A 19158-nucleotide genomic window follows, 5' to 3' on the forward strand; every position below is an offset into this window, starting at 1 on the left:
CGGCTCGCATGTTATGGACAGCGTGTGGACATTTCCCCGGCGCGGCCACTGTTGCATGTACCACCTTGTTCGCGAAGCACGTGTTGATGTTAGACCGTGTCACATGTTTCGCCGGAATAAGAAGTGATTTAAGGTTGGGGGGATGTGGGGATGCGCGACCCTCGCGCCTCCCCTGATGTTTTCCCGCATAGCGCATCCCCTGATATGCTGTTTTTCCCGCACGGCTCGCGTGGCCTGGCGCCCGCGGCGCTCGGAGTGGTACAAGCGCGGTGTGAGAGATGGCGCCACCGTCGCGGCGGGGTTACTCGGGCGCCGAGGGACAGGCGCTTGGGCTCTTTCCCGGCGGGTCGGCGAACAGCGCTGGACGTACCGCGCGCGCGCGCCAATCCATGGTTCTGCGAGACCGTCTCGCGTGGCCGCCTTGGACACCGTTGGCGTGACTGTACACGCGAACGACCAGGCGTTGGGATCCAGCATGGGGCGAACATATTCGCTCGCTTTGCGGTCGTGGTGAGTCGGACTTCTAGATTTGTCGCGCGCCCATCGGCATGTTTTGTGGATAGCCACTCGGCTAGCAGACATGGATCTATGAAAGGTGCAATAAATGCCCTTGTGACTGTTTGCACTACTGTGTTGTCGTTCCTTTGTCCCAAGAGTACGGAGGAGAGAACCCCGTATCTCCCACAGCGTGCAGCAGTTTCTCTCCGGCTCCGAAATGGGTCACACTCCTGAGGAGCAGGCAGTTTTCAATCAGCAATGCTGCAAGCAGCAACGGGAACGAGCCCGTCTACGCCGAGCCGATGCTGCAGCCCGGGCACAAGAACAGGCTCCTGCAGCCGAGTGCAAGCAGCAACTGCATACCAAGGATCTGGACCAAGCCGTCGTTTAATGAATCGTCGGGATTAACCCAGTGATAAACACCAGGGCCACACGTTTCAGCTTCGCTGGTTAACCATCTGTACGGAGTTCTTGGGTGGTGATTCTTTGGCAATGTAACTTCGGTATACTTATGGATGGCTCACATGAACCCAGTTACACTGTAGACTAAGAAAAAAGACGATTTGAAGTTTTTGTTGATCGAAGGGCAGGTTAGCTTGTTGCCAACAGTTAGGAACTAAATTATCACAACTCAAAATTTTATCAGTCTTTTCACTGTGTGTGCAAGTGGAGTGGCTTGCAGGCCGCATGGTAATTGAGCAACCGTGGAGCTTCAGTGTTGCAATGTTGAGGTATTCAGTTGAAAATTTTTCATTTTCCCAAAATTCAGAAACTGCTACGTGTGATGTCGGCTTGGCCACCATGATCGCCACGCCAGGCATGCCGGGCCGGCGACCTGAACAGACACAGACGCAGGCAGGGACCGAGGCTGAGAGTTTATTCAGAGCGCTGCCACTTATATAGTCTCAGTGTCGCTATCACAGCACACCCTGAGGGTGAATATGTTTCGGTTCCGAAACTGAAACCCAGATTAACACTATGGATGGGGGCTCTGCAAGAGGACCCGAAAGCAGTGTGCGACTCTTGCAGTGGTTTGGAAAATTTGTGCCGAGGCTATACATCATCTGTAAATTTTGTTACTATAGATAACCATTATACTGAACAAGACTATGTGTTTGTAAAGATCTCTTGCAAGGCACACAAGGAATTAAAGGTGTACAAGCCGGCACAAGATGCAGATGGCTCGTGTAATGTGGTTATTGATTACAGCTAACAGTATAAAGATTAGACTTGTACAACACAAGAGTCAAGGACTCCTCGGTTTTTGTTGAAGTGTTGCAACAGCTACTGTGTAGAGATCAACCAATCATTCAGCAGTTAATCCATTCAACCTTTCAGCCATTCGTAGTGCACCTTTCCCATGTTGGCGAACGCTCATATTGAGGGGAGGAGGTGTTGGTGAGGTAGCATGTTTGTCAAACAAATTAAACTACTAACCCCTTTTCAAACAACCTGTTCGTACTGCGAGCTACGTTCTTTCTCTTGTACTTGGTGAATTTGGCTGACTGTGCATTTGGTGCATGACCATGATGTGCTCATTGTTGCTTATGAACTGGCACTCTTCATGCCGGTGGCATGTGTAACAGCACTACTTTATGAAGCAGAAACCGAAGAGTGAAGAGCAAGCATAGCATCATGCCTTTTTGAGAGGAGCCTCTCCCCATTCTTTGATTCATTTGACATTGAAGCTTAGAGCCATGATATTGATATCCTTGTCCAATTTTTACAGACTGGACAGCTTAGCAAAGACAGCAGATGTCACTTTGCTGCTGCTTTGGAGATGGAGAATCGTGACCAGTGAACCGTGCTAGGAATTTCTAAGATTTAGAAGCTAAGAGGAAACAATGTATATAGGTAATAAGCATTAGTTCTACAGGCTCACATAGGCAGGTTATTGCTCAACTTTCAAAAGGTGGTATCCAAAACCAGGTGCCTACGGCACTTTTCCAGCTCCCAAAATTGCTTCCACGGCATTCAGCTAGCGAAAGCATTGCCTCCAAGATCAGCATTTTAAATTCAGAGGGCGCCACCCTACAGGAAGTGGATTAGGACACCACTTATACTGGCAAAGCGTCTAGTAAGCCCCATAAACTGGCTTCAACATGTGGTCTTCTAAAAGTTTTCACTACTGCTGTTAAAAATGCACAGTTTGACTCTACTGCACTTGCCACAGGTGTACTAACTGGGAACAGTTACGTGATGCTAGCTGTTGCCTGCATTTAGGTGCGAAATTAAGGAAAAAGGACACACCACACACATTACACAGAGGCTTGTACTTTTTATTCGGAGTCATCAAACCCTTTCAAGTCACACAGAGCAAAATAAATGTTACTCATTCACATGCTTTGCTCATCATTACCATGTCACGCAGCCCCATCATACAATCCGTCAAATAAATTAAGACAGCCTCGTAAATGCAGTTAGAGCATTTTAAGAGAGCTTTGTGTGTTTGCCTCACCCTTGAACGCTGCCTCGTGTTGTACAGACGAGCAGGCAGCGGGAGGCCTCTAGCTGCACACACTGCACCTCTGGCAGCCTGTGGGACCTTTGTGTGGAATGTTCAGGCTGCCGCAGCAGAGGGGGTTGGGGAGGGGAAGAGTCGGGAGGGGAACACAGATCTCCCCGACTGGCCTGCTCCGGCTGTGCTCGCGTAATGCCACCACTGCAACACTGAGCGTGAAACTGGGAACAGACCAACACATCACCATGCTGCCGCTACTGCACTGCTCCTGGCAGGTTTCTATAGCACTAAATAGAGGCAACCACAGTTGCAAGTGCTTTCTTCACCTATGAACAAGCCACTTGGTATCTAATTTTTTATTTCCTGAACTTTTTCTTGTGGTATTAAAAAGATTATTTCCAGAAGTGTAGAAGATTGTGCACCGAGAACACAAGAAAAATATGTTGAAGACACCTGCAATATGGCTAACCTCAACAGTTGACCCAGGGCTGCTTCATACACAAGCACAGTAGCAAGGGCTACTGACATCATGGCACCATCAGAATCCACGGACACACACCGTGAACATAGAGATGATAAAATAGGATAAAGTAGGTCTGTTCTAATACATGCACCAAGATTACTTCTTGAAAGAACCACTTTGGGCCTAATGCTGGAACAATTAACCTAGACTGGTTAACTACCAGAGTTACACTTCCGGAAGATTGAGTAAGCCAGCCTTTGCAAGAACAGAGGTTCGGTAAGGCAGAAAGCAATGGAAGAGTGGCAGAGATGCCACCTTGAGATCTCTGCACCAGCTTACCATGATGTCATGGATCTGGACAGCATTTGAAAGTACCAAGTAAAGGCGCAACTTGGCAGCTTTTGGCAACCCAAACAAGGAAACACGGTAAAGTCCACAATGTAACATCACCGGTGCCATGGTTTTGGCACTTAATACAAAAAGCAAAGCTTGGCCTTGATTTTTTCCATTAAATATCAACCTTTATATGAGAAATAAAGAAAGAATACACAGTGTTGAGAGCATATATACCTACCTAACATGATTTCATGGTGTTAGGTGCCCCTTTGTAAGGGTGTCAGCAGCGCAACTCGGAAAGTGAGTTAACACGAAGTGCAGTGACTATAACTTGCAAATGTGCTGCATTTGCAAGATTCAAATATGACGATCTGTAAATCTAGTCTGTAAACTGACACCATAATTCAGTGCCAACAGTGTTGACAAGCAGAAAGCACCTTAAAAAATCTGGTCTGTGGCATATTATTGCAAGATACAGAGTTGACTTATGCCTTCAAGTGCAGGCATGAGAAATTTCCTTGTCACAGAATAACAGCAGGATATCACGGCCTGCCGTCAATGTACAGCAAATAGTCTATTACTAAGCAACAGGTGCAAGATACTGCATTTGCACAAATTCTTTTACCACACAATTTTTTCCTTATAATTTCCTGTTTAAAAGTGGTTTTCAGGGCACACCTGAAATGATGCTAGGAATATGACATTTGTTTTTATTTGAAGCACCAGGCTCAACTACCAGGAATCAAAGGTATGGGGGGAAAAAGGCAACGCCACACAACCTCAAGTAGATTTGTCAACTCAACTGGGGTGCAAAGTGGTGCAACAGCAGCAGCAGGGCAAGGGCCCACATTGGGCTTTGTTGCTCACAGGCAGTTGGGAGCAGCTAAGGACAGACTGTAGACAATGAACAGCTTACATGTGCCCGTCTACTGGCATCTGTGCAGGCCAGTTTCAGCTTTTCTAAGCTTGTGCCTGAGGTTGCTGTATGCATGGTCCTCAGGTTACATTATAACAACTTACTTTTGTTAATGCATGGGATTTCAGTATGCCAAATGCCACTTCTGATTTGTGATTGTATTATATATACCTGGGCAAGTATGGTGACTGCACAGGCTTACGGTATACAGAACTTTGACAGAAATCCAGAGGCAGCAATACGTATAAAACGCTTGATGAGGTCTTGACAAAGTCTACCTGCCATGGTACAAAGTGCCTGCATATGTAAAAAAGTGCTGAGGGAGGTTTACAGATTTCAGAGTTTCTCCCTCATAGTGCACGATTGTCAGGAGACATGAGGAGGAGGATCAAGAAACACTCAATGCCTATGTCATTTATCAGGTAGGAAAGGCATACATAAACATCCTGCTGTCAAACATGGGATAAAGGTTAGTTCAGCATCCATGAAATGCAATGCAATTTTTCTGTTTTTCAGCTGGCTGCACGCAGGCTCCGATAAGAAAACTGCTCAATCAAAAAATCATTCTGAATGTCAAAGGTATTCGTGCTTATCGGTACATTTGTTCTGCTGTTGTGTTGTGAGGCTGTTCTCTCTCAAGCAAACCAAGGCTGCACTGTATTTGCCACATCACTATGTGACAGTGTGCAAGGTTGCCCGTAGCACAAGCCCATTCATAAAGCAATGAACACCCTGAGACACATTTTAGATTGATTAATTTCACTACTCGCGTAACCTTAAAGTGACCCTTCACCAGGCTGCATCGAAAATTTTGGTTATACACTAGGAGTTATAAAGGGCTTTATGGCGAGCCTTTTATAGCACGGTTCAGTAGTAGGCGGTATAGAAGCAAAGAAATATAGTAAGGTGCAGGAGACCCTCACTGCATGCAGTTGCCTCGACCAGAGTACCAGTTCCTGCAAGTAATGTCCCTCTCCTGCCTTCTCCTGCATCGGGGCCAAGAGTTGACCTGCTCTATTTTTGTCCACCCTGGCATCTCCCATATCTTTTCTTTCTCACTGCGTGGTACATTTTCAGAGGTGGATCTGTGCGTTCTGCATATCACAGGTATCCTTCAATTGTAAACCTGTTTCCTGTTGATTCACATTTAAGACATTATTAGCTGATTTATATGACATGAGGTGTGCGAACACTCGAAATTTCGGATACGTTTCGAATGGTGCTTGTTATTTGGTTAGATTCAAGAATTCACTATTCGAAATTGTTCAGTATTTGTTTTTGTTAGAATATTCAAGACTGTTAGATTCAAGAATTCAATATTCGAAATTGTTCAGTATTTGTATTGTTAGAATATTCAAGACTCTGAACAACGCTTTGGACTTCCGAGGAACAGAGACAAAGCAAAGGGTAACTGCTTGCAATAATTTTTCTGCAGGAGACCAGCATTTGTTCTGTAGAGTTCCCAAGTGAATGTACAAAGTAAATTACCTTTGCTGAGTAATTTGCAGTCATTCAATACGAATGCATGCCTCGCTTCTAGGCAGCCTATGCTCAAATGTGTCTCTATTCAGGCAGAGCATTATTCATTTCATTTACTGATATTGTGAGCCCATGCAGCGTTGTTACAGGGGGCGCTCTCACTGGTCTCCTCCGTCCGCAGCACATGGCAAGCTGCAAACAATTGGTCCATGACCAATCCCTCCCATGGCATGAGAAAGCTGCCATGCGGCAGCTGCGTCTTGTGTTTTGCCACTGCCGGTGCATCACTTGTGTTTTTTCTCCACACAATCTCTACACACAACGGGTGTCTGTATGCAATGCCCAAACCTGGTGAGGGGCCCTTTACATTCACCATAGTGCTGCTACCTAATTTCTGGAAGCTTGATACCAGCATCAATACCATGAGAGTTATGAGACATTTTAAAAACCATCTAAAAGCCACATGCTCAAGTACTCAATTTGTTCAGCTCCGTTCTCCAATGGAAATGAAGTACGTACATCCACATAGCAATGCTCAGGAGTACCTGTGCTGTGCTTGTTCTCTGCATACTCCTTCTGATGTGTCGTTACCTGCATAACTGCTACAACAAAGCAGATGAAAGAGATCGTCCTTTTTCTTGCAGTGCTCAAGACCAGCCAAGGCTGTTCAGCATAGAGTAGTGGATGAAACCACGTAAGGACTTCTACAAACCGACCAGTTCGCCTTATAACAAGACCTCAGTATTTTTCTACCAGTGCCCGAGACCAACTAAAGCAGTTCAGAAATCTACTTCCCATCTTGCTTGTACAACCTGTACTGCAGTCTTAGATCTGTGAAATACCATGTTAAGGAGCAGTATCAGCACTACACAGGAGCAGTGCGATGACATTACACTGCTTGGAGCTCCTGCAGTGGGTCCAGGCTTTGCTATGGCGCATGGGACACAGCAGTGCAGCAACCCATTCTTCGGTCTGCCTATTCTGCAACCTACTCTGCAGTTCTAGATCTGCCAGCGATGCCTGGCTAGCCCCTGCCTCTCCCTGCACTTAACAGCAAAGGTGCAAGCTTCTTCATCTTACCAGCAGCGCGCAACTCCTCAAGACGTTGAGCACAGCACAGCCTGAGTGGGCCAGGCCTAAGAGACCTTACAATGGCGGACAAGCACGACGGCACTGACTAGTAAGTAGGAGAGACGCGTACAAACTGGGGCCATGATTGGCCTCGTAGAAAAGATTGGCAGCGTCAGCCACCGGGGTCAGGGTTTGCGAAAGGGCCGCACCAGATACATCTTGTCCCCCTTGGGGCTGGTGTAGATAGGTGCCCGTTTGTAGTGCTCCACAAGATCGTCCAAATTGGAGAACCTCCGCTGACCAATGCAGTACACACCATCCTCCACGTGGACACGGAAGTGCTTGTTGCGTTGCGGTGCCTTGAGGGACACAGAGAGATCGCCAACCTGTGAGAAACGAGGTCACAAAGCTAAAGCAAAGCCTAATGATGGAATGGCACATAAAGCAAACCATGGCACTACATAGTGTTCAATATTTTCTGTTAACACCATGCAAGGTCTACCTATACAGCATCAGACAGCTTGACGCTTTGCAGTCATGACAGCTTTAACCCTTTGCGGACATTTTGGTGAGCAACTATTTCGTGCGCAGTAGGCAATTTATTTCTGAGTCTTTTCTTTATCCATGTGCAGGGGTGGGACTACCCAAAGTCATTTTTAAGCAGTTTGGAGCAGACAAAATTGTATTTTCGGGCAGCTTAGAGCAGATCGACCTTGGGCTGGTATGAGGTAAAACTATTCCAATCTGTTTTTATTGTGGCAGCAATTATATGGACACTCCGAATGCATTTCTGCAGTTGGCGTCGCCGTGTTCTTCTGTATAAAGTCCAGGGGCGATAACATTGTCGCTGTATGCTGTATGTGCAAGTGAAAGCATGTGAGGGTGAGCTGTCGATGACAGCTTAAGCTCATGCGCACAAGGGAGGAATGTGCACATAAAGCGCGCTATCTTCCGCTGTGCGCAAGGCACCTAGGGGAGGTGGCATTGTACTCCGGCAGCTGCTGCATATGGTGCAGCCACACGGGCCCTATTTTGAATTCGATCTGCGATGGGGACAAAGTGCGAGTGCCGATAGCTTTGCGTGCTTGTCTCTCTTGCCACTCAGTTTGCGTTGAAGAGATAGGCAACACAAAGGTCACTTTGCCTGCTGCTGCTGCTGTGCTTCCGCAGGCCAGCATTTTGACAGCGAGTGTCTGCAGTCATCGAGTGAAATTTGTTCATATTTGCTTGTGCCTGACGACACCACGCTTGTTAATTGAGTCAGTAAGCGAATGTATACAAGTTTACACTGCTGATAAAGCTACCTTCCTTACTTTGTATAGCTGTCTGCTAACTTGCTATCGCAATCGATGCTTCGCCTTTTGGGCGAAACTGCGACTTTTTATTCTAAATCTGCCAAGTCAAAATGGCTCAGGTCATGCCCATATAGGCATAAAAACAGATTGGAATAGCTACTATAAGTTATATCGGCCCTGGGGACAGTGACGCCTGCCCGCTGAACCTGCTGCAGCGCCCGCTTCCTTAATATTTAGTTCGCTGCCCAGGGATGGAAGCGGCCAAGGAAGTTTTGGAGCAGCTCTGGCAGCAGCAAATTTGGCACATTGAAGCAGGTTTTGGAGCATGAATTGTCTGTTTTGGAGCAGTAAATATGCGTTTTGGAGAAGTCAATATGAATGAAATACAGGCATATGAAGAAAAGGTGTTCTTTATTTCACTTTGCAGAACACTATTTGGTTACGATAGATCAGTTCTGTGGAATCCCGCAAGGTGAGCAAAATTCAAGACATGGAAAAATTGTCATCCACACGACTGTACCATGAAGCTGCAAAGGAAACCCATAATGGCTTCTCAGAAACCACCATTAAGTTATATACTGGATGCGCAAATTAAATATGGTCAAGAAAAAAAATAAGCGAGGGCTTTCCATGAATTGCGCCCACTTATATAAGCTTGTGCTGATGTTTTGATGTTTGCAGAGCTTTTTTTTTTTTCATTACGAACAGGCAACTCGTATTTAATTTTTCAAGAACTAACATATATTCCCTTACTTATTCACTAAGGTGGCAATGCAAAGGTTGTGAAATAAGTCGACAAATGGCCGACAACAGCGTATATAGCAACCTAGGTCTTTTGCCGTTCTTTTTTTCTTACAAAGAGAAAAGGAATATGGTAGAACCCTCTTTCACAGGAATCAGTAGAACACTAAAGTAAAAACATGCCTTCACAGAAGCTGTTGCATGTTCATTGTACTTGAACAATTAAGTTGCAAGTAGCCATTGGCGGCACCCTACCACTGCACAAGGATCCTCGACAATTGACACACAAGCGAAAGTTGTCGAAAGACTCGTCACCGGGAGACATCCCCTGGAGACACTGCATTGCACGCGCCAGAGCACTGCGCAAGTCCGCCACAAACCACAGGTATTTGCATACCGTGCAAGTGAAATCAAATTGGTTGTTAGTAAATTGCTTCGTGAACTCATGACCTGCTGCAGCGAACGGTGCACCATTTGCAAGTTGGCAACAGTATTGCTTGGCGCGCGGCTTCCTGGTGGCGAGCGGCGTCCTGCTGCCAAGTTGCATCGGCGAAGGTACGAGAATGTTTAGTCCGGCTCTGTAGTGTCTTGGGCAGCCAGTTGAGTTGCGACGCGCTCAGCTTCAGGAATGCAAGTAGCAGAGTTCACAGTGTGCACCCTGAACGCGCGAAGGCATTCTGCTTCACACTAGTGTGTCTTTCGCCGGAGCAAAGCAAGATTCACCCGTTGACGTCGATGACTTTCTGCGCCGCTTAGCACAGCTGTTTTCTTAGGTGGTGCCATGGCAAGTGAAGCAGTAGGCAGCGTGCAAGCACTGCTGCTGCCTGTTGAAGTCGCACTCCATAGGTGACGAGGCATCACAGCCTAATCCGACGCGAAGGAAAAACCGCGTGCGAAAATTGCATCACCTCATGAGAATCCCGTGTCGGAGCCTACGCTGCACTGAGACTGCCAAAGAGCTTTCTGTCGGCGCTCGTTAGTGTCATGATGCAATACTTTGCTTCACCAGTCCTAGATGGCGGCACCATCCCAGTCAAGAATTCATATTTCATGCATTCGCCGCGCACTTCACAACCATTACAGGAAGTTCATCGTGGACCCCAGCATAAAACACTTTCATGTTGAAAACAAGAAACATTCAGGGATTTTTTTTCTTTTAATCCTTGTGACAACACGTCCCCACACCAGTAATGTCTTTGGTCTTAGACATAAACGTTGTCTAGTACCTTGTGTATATTACGAATGTGGAAACCTTGACCATGGTCTTGTAATGATCCGGAAAGGGAACCATCACACGATTGTGCTACTTCACGTTCAATAAGGACTGAAGATGTGCGCCAAAAACTGCTGATGTGGCAAGAAAACGGTGCAACAGCTCGTTAACAGTGTCCCAAATTGATGACGCTTGCGTAAAGATTGGTGCAATATTTGGGGCCCAGAAGCATTGTCATGGTCACAGCCCTTTATTTTTTTCTAATTTTATTTCGCTGGCTTTCCTTCTTGTTCTTTTTGAATCCTAGGTCTTTTCTAGTCTTTTTGAATCCTAGGTTGTTTTAAACGCTGTTATTGGTTATTTGTCAACGTCATCCACAGCTTTTCATTGACATCTTATTGGTTAATCAAATATTTAAACTTAGCTAATTAAAGATATTCATGAACAATTAAAGAGAAATATTTACAGTGCACCATGAACAACACCCATAAAAGTACTGTGAACGGCATTCGTGTTGTACCCTCTGGTAAATTGAATAAACTTGAAGTGACATACTGGTCATTGCATGTTGGCTAGTATTTCACATCACTTGCTGAGAAAGAGCTCTACGATATTCTTGGAAACAGTAAAGAGATTGTAATCAGAGAAGCAGACAATCGGCTGTCCGCCAGAGCGCCTGGTTTACCTTTTTTTTTTTAATTGCGATAGCGTGCTTTCTGGCATAAAGAAATTAAATTTAAACATGTAGATACACTCCGGATTCGCGGAGGAAGTCCAGCAATGTCCAGTGGTGGGGCCCCAAGATCCAACTTTCTACATCTGGCGGCCGACCTGGGGGTGGTCCACATCGATGCAGGTGTTTCTGGCGGAGGGCATGCAGCGTCCATGCAAGGTATATTATGCAATTTTAGCGCAAAGCAATCACGTTTGAGCACATTTTGGAGCCTGCTAGCCTTGCGCGAGTAGGTAATATGCGGGGCTATGTTCCTGCAAATTTCGTTGTAGTGGGATTGTAGTATAGCGACATTTTGTTGTCGAGAGGTACGAAATGCATTGAATCCTATAGCCATTCACCGGGGATATGAAAATATTTATTCTCGCGGGATTTCATTATTGTGGGTTTTGACTGTTGCTGCCATCTATGATCGCATCGATAGCGACCACAAATTTGTTCACAGTGGTTGTGGCAAACAGTAGCTTCGTTTTGACTCATTGCAACGGCTATGGCTGTGCACACAATGTCACACAGTGGAAGTTGTCGGGGATGAAGAGCATTGTCTACATTGCAATTCAAGAACTATATGTTAATGACCAGCTCACTGGCAAAAGAATGTTTGTAATGCATATCGTGCATCATGATGTGTATGTGCATGAAACGTTGTTGATGTATGATGGTAGTGAAAAGTATGCCTCGGATGAGGACGTGTGCCGTTGCCGCGCTGCGAAGGAAGTCACGATGCCTCTGCCACAGCGAGCCTAATCAATTACGAGATAAAGAGAATTTCAGATTCTGCATTGCTTTTGTGCAAAATAGAAACAGGATTTGCCAAGTTAATCAGTAAATACAAGCATGTTAACGTAGTAAGCATTTGTTCATTATTTTCTTGATGCCCTTGATAATTCGACATTCACTTAATTGGGACATTTTTTTCAGTCCTGTGGAATCAGAATTAATTAGGTTTTACTGTACTGCATAGCAATGTGCTCTGATTGCCATGAAGCCACACCTAGAGGTAGAATTCTTGTATTACCTGTCCCCATGCCCACTTTGTACAAAAAATGTTTCAATTTTCAGTGACGATTACAGGTGTGACAATATCGCATAGTTTAAAAACCTGAAGGTGCCATTGTCACGATAGCCAGATGAAAAAGACATTGGCCATAATGGCCAATGATTTCTTTTATCTTCTATGACTCTTATCACGAGACCATGTTACAAATTTTTTCCCTTCGATGGGGAAGAAGAGATCCTTCACACTAATACATGAACACATGTAGCGGCAATTAACAAGCATGCATTTGTGAGTATTCCATTATGTATTGAAGTGTTTCACCACAGTGCACTGGCTACATTGCTGCTGCATATAGGACACAGAAATAAGGGCAACACTTCTTACCAAGTGACATCACACAACTTGCAGACGTTGTTCCTAAAACTCTACTGCCCTCGTTTATTCTGAACCAAAAGCACTGCAGCACATGTAAAAACTGAGCTGTGATGCTCACGGGAACGTAGAACTAACTAAGCCAGCTAACTTTACACTTTTGCAGCTGTACTTCAATGCATTAGAGCAAGCTATAAAGCGTTACACAAACCAATTTATTGCAGACAAATTGAACTGTAATAAACCCACTTACACTGAATCGTGCTTAAATACAGAACATGCAAGATCATATCAATATTTATGCAAAATAAATTTCTTATAACGAAAGTTTAGCATTGTCCGTTTAAGCAAAAAAAAAAGAAAAAGAAAAGAGGTATGCAGAATTCTTTTTTTACTGGAATTCAATTTTAGCTGAAAAGAGTAAGCAAAAGCAAATTTACCAGACTGCTAAGATGGTGATTGTTGCATAGCAGCAAGCATACATACGCTCCAATGCAGGAAACCTGGCAAGGTCAAGTGTTAGCCCACCACCTAAGCAGTCTTCCTTATTTGCATCTAACCTGCTTGAGAAGCTGGGATGGGGAGAGCCCTGGCAGTGTGGTGTCGTGTTCTTGCTAGGACATTTCTCTAAAGCTGTTATTCTGTGTACTGGATGCAACTACAATGTTGAAGAGTAGGATCAGCACAGCAGTTATACGGTATGTTCCAGCCCCAACAAACTAAGAGAGCCAAAAAAAAAAAGAAGCATGCTTGATGTTAGAAATCATCCGCCACAACATATGGCAAAAAATCCATCTAGAAAAGTATGTTCGTAGAAAAGGCAAACAACATTCTTTTTTTTGTGGAGAAAAACAAACAAGCAGTATGCTTAATTTTGGAAAAGAAAAAAAAAACGCAAACACTGAACCATGTTTATAATGAACTGGAAATTGGATAGACTGAGCTCCTACCACTTATATCTAGCGTCATAAAGTCACTCATATGCAGTAGTCGGAACAGGTGGGAATTTTGCTGTCTGCCACACATATTTTCCAGTTACTATTGATCGGGTTTGCTGTGGTGGTTACGTGTACTGTACAAGAGTTTGTTATAAGTCCTCAACGAGAGGCATTTATGAAGCGATTTTCTTGTGTGATGACAACCTAGCCAACCTGTCGCACTGCCTGAGGACCCACGGGCAATCTGTTAAAGGGAGACGCTCCTCGAAACAATTTTTTTATTATTACTTCTAATAGAGGTTTCAAAATTCAACCAATGATACGAGTTTTCTATGCAGATTTCAAATATGTCATTACTTTTTTCTGTTGCTGTTATAGCTTTGAGGTACGTGATGCACAATGGCAAAATATAGTAATCCTTGTGGGCACTTTTTTATGTCCTAAATTTTCACAAAAAGCATCGTGCTGTAGCTTGTTTAGTTCTCTGTATATCGCAATGTGCCGATGTCTAGCAAACAGCGTGTGCAATGGAACTAGACAAAAAGATTACAGCACTTCAACTAACTTTTTTTCTCGATTCCCTGAAAAACCTTGTACTTTTGCAACTTCTGCAGGGAGATATTGCAATTTCAAGTAGGTATGAGCACTGTACAGCCGCCCTGATTTTTAATAATATAGCGCGAGCGTCGACTGAACTGCTGGTGAGCGCCTTATAACGGCGATAAGCGTGCAACAAGGCGAGAGTTCGCGCACGAGAGTGCGCGTGCGCGAACTCTCGCCTTGTTGCACGCTTATCGCCGTTATAAGGCGCTCACCAGCAGTTCAGTCGACGCTCGCGCTATATTATTAAAAATCAGAGCGGCTGTACATATCTTCAAGAGTATGTGTGCCAAATTTCGCTAGTGTAACACAATTATAAATGCACAAGGTTATTTTCATGTGATTGGGGAAAAAATTAGTTGAAGTATCCTAATTTTTTTTTTTTTTGATAGTTGCAGTAATTGTAGGTGCTGTTTGAATATATTGGCACTTAGCACTCTACAATGAACTAAATAAGCTACGGCACAAAGCTTTTTGCAAAAATTTATTACCCAATAAAGTGCCCACAAAATTATTCTATTTTGCCACTGTGTATGACATAACTCAAGAACCATAACGGCTACACAGAGACTAATGACATATTCAAAATGTGCTTGTAATTCCATATAAGTGGATGGATTTTCAAATCTCTAGTACAAATATTTAAAGAAAATTTTTTTCGAGGCACGTCTCCCCTTAATTGTCTATCACCGTTAACACTGTTCATCAACAAAGCCTGAAGTCTTACGTTTGTCTCGCTGTCCCGTATGAGGAAGTCCCCATCGACTGCATGGTCATTGAGCACCTGGTCACACTGGGAGCGAGAGATGCTGCCAAAGTACCACTCCTTGGCATGCAGCTCAGGCCGTGGCGCTATGGCTGGCTGCGGCACAGGTGTTGAAGGCTTGGGTGTGGTCGATGCTGAGGCTGGAGTCGCCACCACCACCTGGGAAGGATGTCATAGCTTGTTCAGTGCCCACCACGTCATTGCGATTATTCCTCCACTATCCGAGATAAATACCCAAAGAAAAGCTAACGACCATGAAGAGTTTTAGTATATAAAAAGCTCAAATGAAAGACAATCAGTATGGATCACAAGACAGCTTCAAAGCATCAGCTACAAAAAAAAGAAAGAAAGAAAAACAAAAGACGGAACACTAATGAAGATGCAGCATGCACATTGCACAAAAGGCTACTTGAAACGACCAACTTTTTCCCCAAGATGAAAAGACAACTCAGTTGCACACTTTTCCAATGACAACAGTTTCACTGTTTCTTACTGGGGGGGATCAAATAAATGAAGAAACGCTGCACAAGTTATGTGGTCATTTGAAAGTACTAGGTTGATAATGGAGCAAATGCTCCCTTAGATCTACTGTTTGAAGCTGGTTGAGTCCAAGAACTTTTCGAACAACCTTCATATCTGGTCTAGCGAGTGCAGAACCACTGTGTAGTTTGGCGACATGAATCCGAGATCAAGTTGTGTGCCAAAGAACTGCACACAACAACAGTTCTGTTATGCTTCCACAGAAGCATAGGATCTACCAGAGGCAAAAATTGGGTGGTTTGGCTCCATTTTCACTGTTTTAACCTTCAAGGCTGGAGTAGGAAGTGATATTTTGTCACGTCACAGGCTAGATTTACATAAAAGAATGCTTTGTTGAAACAAAGAGAGAGAAAACATTTATTTCTTGTGATGCTTGGCCTGCACAACCGTTACAGATATAATGTTGGTGGTGTGTTGCATGAAGACAAAGAAAATGGATGGATGCAGCCTTATGCCTTCATTATAAAATATGAGATTATCAGTGCAAACTACTTCACTAAAAACACACACACACACACACACACACACACACACACACACACACACACAATGATAACTTTTCTTTTTTGTGCCTTCACATAACTGTACATTACAGATCATAAAATAATTGGGACAGACAAGCCCAGATAGGGAAAGGTAGTTCCATGGCAGAGGCACTCAAATGTACAAATAAGAATGAATGCAGAGGACATTGTCACAAGGCATCGTGATTGCACCTACCTGCACATAGTTTTTGGGCACCAGACCAGTGTCACCTGACTGGTTGCGTGCTTTCCACCAGTCAGGGTCGTTCTCTGGCTTCTCTATCACCTCGAGCTGCTCGCCCTTGGTAAAGCTGAGCTCTTCCTCATTTTGTGAGGCAAAGCTGTACAGAGCTACCACCGTCTCCAGCACCACAGGCCCATCAGTTGGTGTGGCTGCCTCATCTGGGCTGGACGCTTCCTCCTGAAATGCACCAACAGTTGTTCTGCTCTGCAAGCCAGGCAGGACTGCCTGCTGCAATACCTTCTCTAAAAAAATTTAATTCTGGGGTTTTACATGCCAAAACCACATTATGATAATGAGGCACCCTGTAGCAGGGATCTCCAAATTAATTTTGACCCCCTCGGACTCTTTTAACATGCACCTAACTCCCATGGTGCATTCGAACGGTCGCTGCCGCGCATTGACTCCGACTGCAATTATGCATAGCCCGTTCTTGATCAGAGCCAGCAGAAGCGCGGCCAAGCGGACCATGCAGCCGCTGACCAGATCAATCATAGGCCGGAAAAGGAAATGCATCAGCGCTTCTGTTGTAAACAAACAATATGCACATGTTCTTTGGCATCGACGCGCAAGCTGCCATCACAGACGCCACACTATCGATAAAAGCTGCAGGAGCCACATGACCGGAACTCCGCCAGATCTCGGTTGCGCTCCCAGGACGAAGGTACCTCAGAGCACACTGAAAGAACCAGCCAAATGTGTACCGCGCACTCAATTTTGACCAGCCAAATGTAACGCACGCCGCCAGAGCGATCTGGAGGGCTCCAAAATGAATAGTAGAATTCACTATAAGTACACGGGCATTTATGCGCCCCGCCCCCATTGAAATACAGCTGCTGTGGCCGGAGTCGAACCCACGAGCTCGAGCTCAGCTGCGCAATGCCATAGCTACTGCCTACTGTCATTGTAAAGGCGGCACAACATGTAAACAGAGAACAGGGCTGTGGTTTAACTGTATTCATGCGCAAGTTACTAAAATGTTGAAAGTTCATTAGCTTGTGCATGTTGCATACAAGCCCAATATGATTCACAGCTTCCATTGCATGTGTAAATGTATTTTGACCAAAGCATCCTACTGTGGCCCATTTGCTTTTTTGCACTGCTTAAAGCATGTGCACTGATGCCATGCAAGGGTACTTATGCAACACAGACATCACTCAAAATTTGGCTGGGCTAGCCTCATTGCCCAAATGGATACAAAAATGGCACGAAGACCCATGGGTTCAGAGAGAGAAAATGGGTCGAAGACTCTTTCTTATCAACCCAAAGCAGTAAGTAGATCACCAAGTGAGTTTTGGATTAAGTAGACGGCAATGGCATTGTGCATTTTAATTCATCCTGCCATCTAGTTAGAATTTAGTTGAAGTATGGTAGGCACGTGCTTGTGGTCAACAGACAATACGTGAAACATGAAACAAAATATAACAAAATACAGGTGTGGATCATTACGCTTGACCAATGGTACGGCGCAATCTACTGTTAATGGGAACACACAAGCATGAGGCATCAGTAGACTTCTTTAAGAAGTCTTATACTGCCCCACAATACAGAGGTGTCTTGGATGGCTGCAGTGCACTCTAATGGTTGTTGCACTATAGAAACCAAGCTTGCTTTGACCACAAGAAAAGGAAGGCAGTGTGTGCCAGCTGATGATGTTGCAAACCATTCCTGTCATGTTTGTCTAATCACACAAACATATTTGCGAAATTACAGTGTTACAGCATTCCACTGCCCGACTAGAACTACAGGAGAACGAGACCACCCAAGCATTTGTTAACATCTTGCAAGCGAAGCTCTAGATGTGGGTGACACGAGCAGGCATGCAGACGAGATTGAGAGCTGGGGCGTCCGTTCCACTTTGCGACCCCAGATGAAACTAGTCCCGTAACGGTGCACAAGTGAAGAGGAAACGTAACAAGGCCACTGACATCCCTACTCGGGAGCCTGGGGAAGCGCACCTGGACGTAGTTTGATGGGAACCATCCTAGGCGGCCGCAGTGCTCGCCCTTCCACCAGCCGTCGCTGGACTTCTCCATGACGAGCACGCGACCGCCTTTAACGAGCGAGATCTCGTCGGCCTGCTTGGCCTCATAGTTGTAACGGACCAGCGCCGTGCCGCAGGCCTCGGCCGGGCCCCCGCCGCCGCCGCCCGGCTCGTCTGCGGCCACGGGCGACGAGGCCGGCGACAGCTTGGCCTCGCTGCGCTTGCGCACCCGGCGCCGGATGCTGTCGAAGAGCGACGGTTTCTCGCGCTTCACGTAGTTGGACGGCACGAAGCCGGCCTGGCGCTGCGCGTTCTGCACCTTCCACCAGTGCTTGCTGTCGTCCAGCAGCACCAGGCGCTCGTGCTTGCGCAGGCTCAGCTCCTGGCTGCCCTGGGCCACGTAGTCGTACTTGGCCACCACGTACGTCTCCTCGTTACCGGCCTTCCCTGGGACGACCACACCAGCATCGCGGGAGGGATCAATGACGGCCGCCGTCACCACCATCCCTGTGGTGGTCCACATGCACTGCTCACCGGACTTGGAGTTCGACATCTTCGGGCGCGATGCGGGCCCCCGCCGGGAATGGGCGCAATTGTTGATAAGGTAATAAATACTAGCCTAAAAGCACCGATTTTAGTCGCATCTTAGTCCTAACCATCACTGAGATTCATGACACTCCGGGAAGCGGAGGAGGCAACAACTCTCCGACGGCGCCCAGACGGGAATTCGCGGGAGAGCACGAGAGCCGTGCGAGACCTACAGTGCTTCCTAGACAAATACGGGAAATGGAAGTCGAGTAAGCCAAGCCAACCGCGGGAAGCGTGCGGAGAAACCATGGGAGAAAGGTACAAAGAAGACGCGATTGCTACGGCCCCTCACGACAGCAACGAAAGTAACGGTCTCGGAGGCAATAATTGAAATTGCTTCATAGTTAGTTTTGGCCCTGTGCAAGCCATTTATAAACGTTTGCACAAGCGACTCTGTAG

The 19158-nt window shown here is 45.7% G+C and overlaps 1 protein-coding gene across 2 annotated transcripts; it reads right to left on the reverse strand.

Annotated features, from left to right (window-relative positions):
- Positions 1 to 2756: 2756 nt before the first annotated feature.
- Positions 2757 to 19035, reverse strand: dock (SH2/SH3 adaptor protein dock). 2 transcript variants are annotated; one of them, XM_055076595.2, is made up of 5 exons: positions 18706 to 19034; positions 18146 to 18618; positions 16143 to 16367; positions 14844 to 15041; positions 2757 to 7610 (listed from the first exon to the last, which is right to left on the reverse strand). In XM_055076595.2, the coding sequence occupies exons 1-5, from the start codon at positions 18722 to 18724 to the stop codon at positions 7410 to 7412; spliced, it is 1116 nt and encodes a 371-aa protein (XP_054932570.1). In that variant the 5' UTR covers positions 18725 to 19034; the 3' UTR covers positions 2757 to 7409. The 2 variants fall into 2 exon arrangements, with proteins under 2 accessions (XP_054932570.1, XP_054932569.1); XM_055076594.2 differs by having other exon boundaries at positions 18146 to 19035.
- Between the last annotated feature and the right edge of the window lie 123 nt (positions 19036 to 19158).

The sequence above is a fragment of the Dermacentor andersoni genome, chromosome 2 (assembly GCF_023375885.2).
Source record: "Dermacentor andersoni chromosome 2, qqDerAnde1_hic_scaffold, whole genome shotgun sequence".
NCBI classification, from domain to species: Eukaryota; Metazoa; Arthropoda; class Arachnida; order Ixodida; family Ixodidae; genus Dermacentor; species Dermacentor andersoni.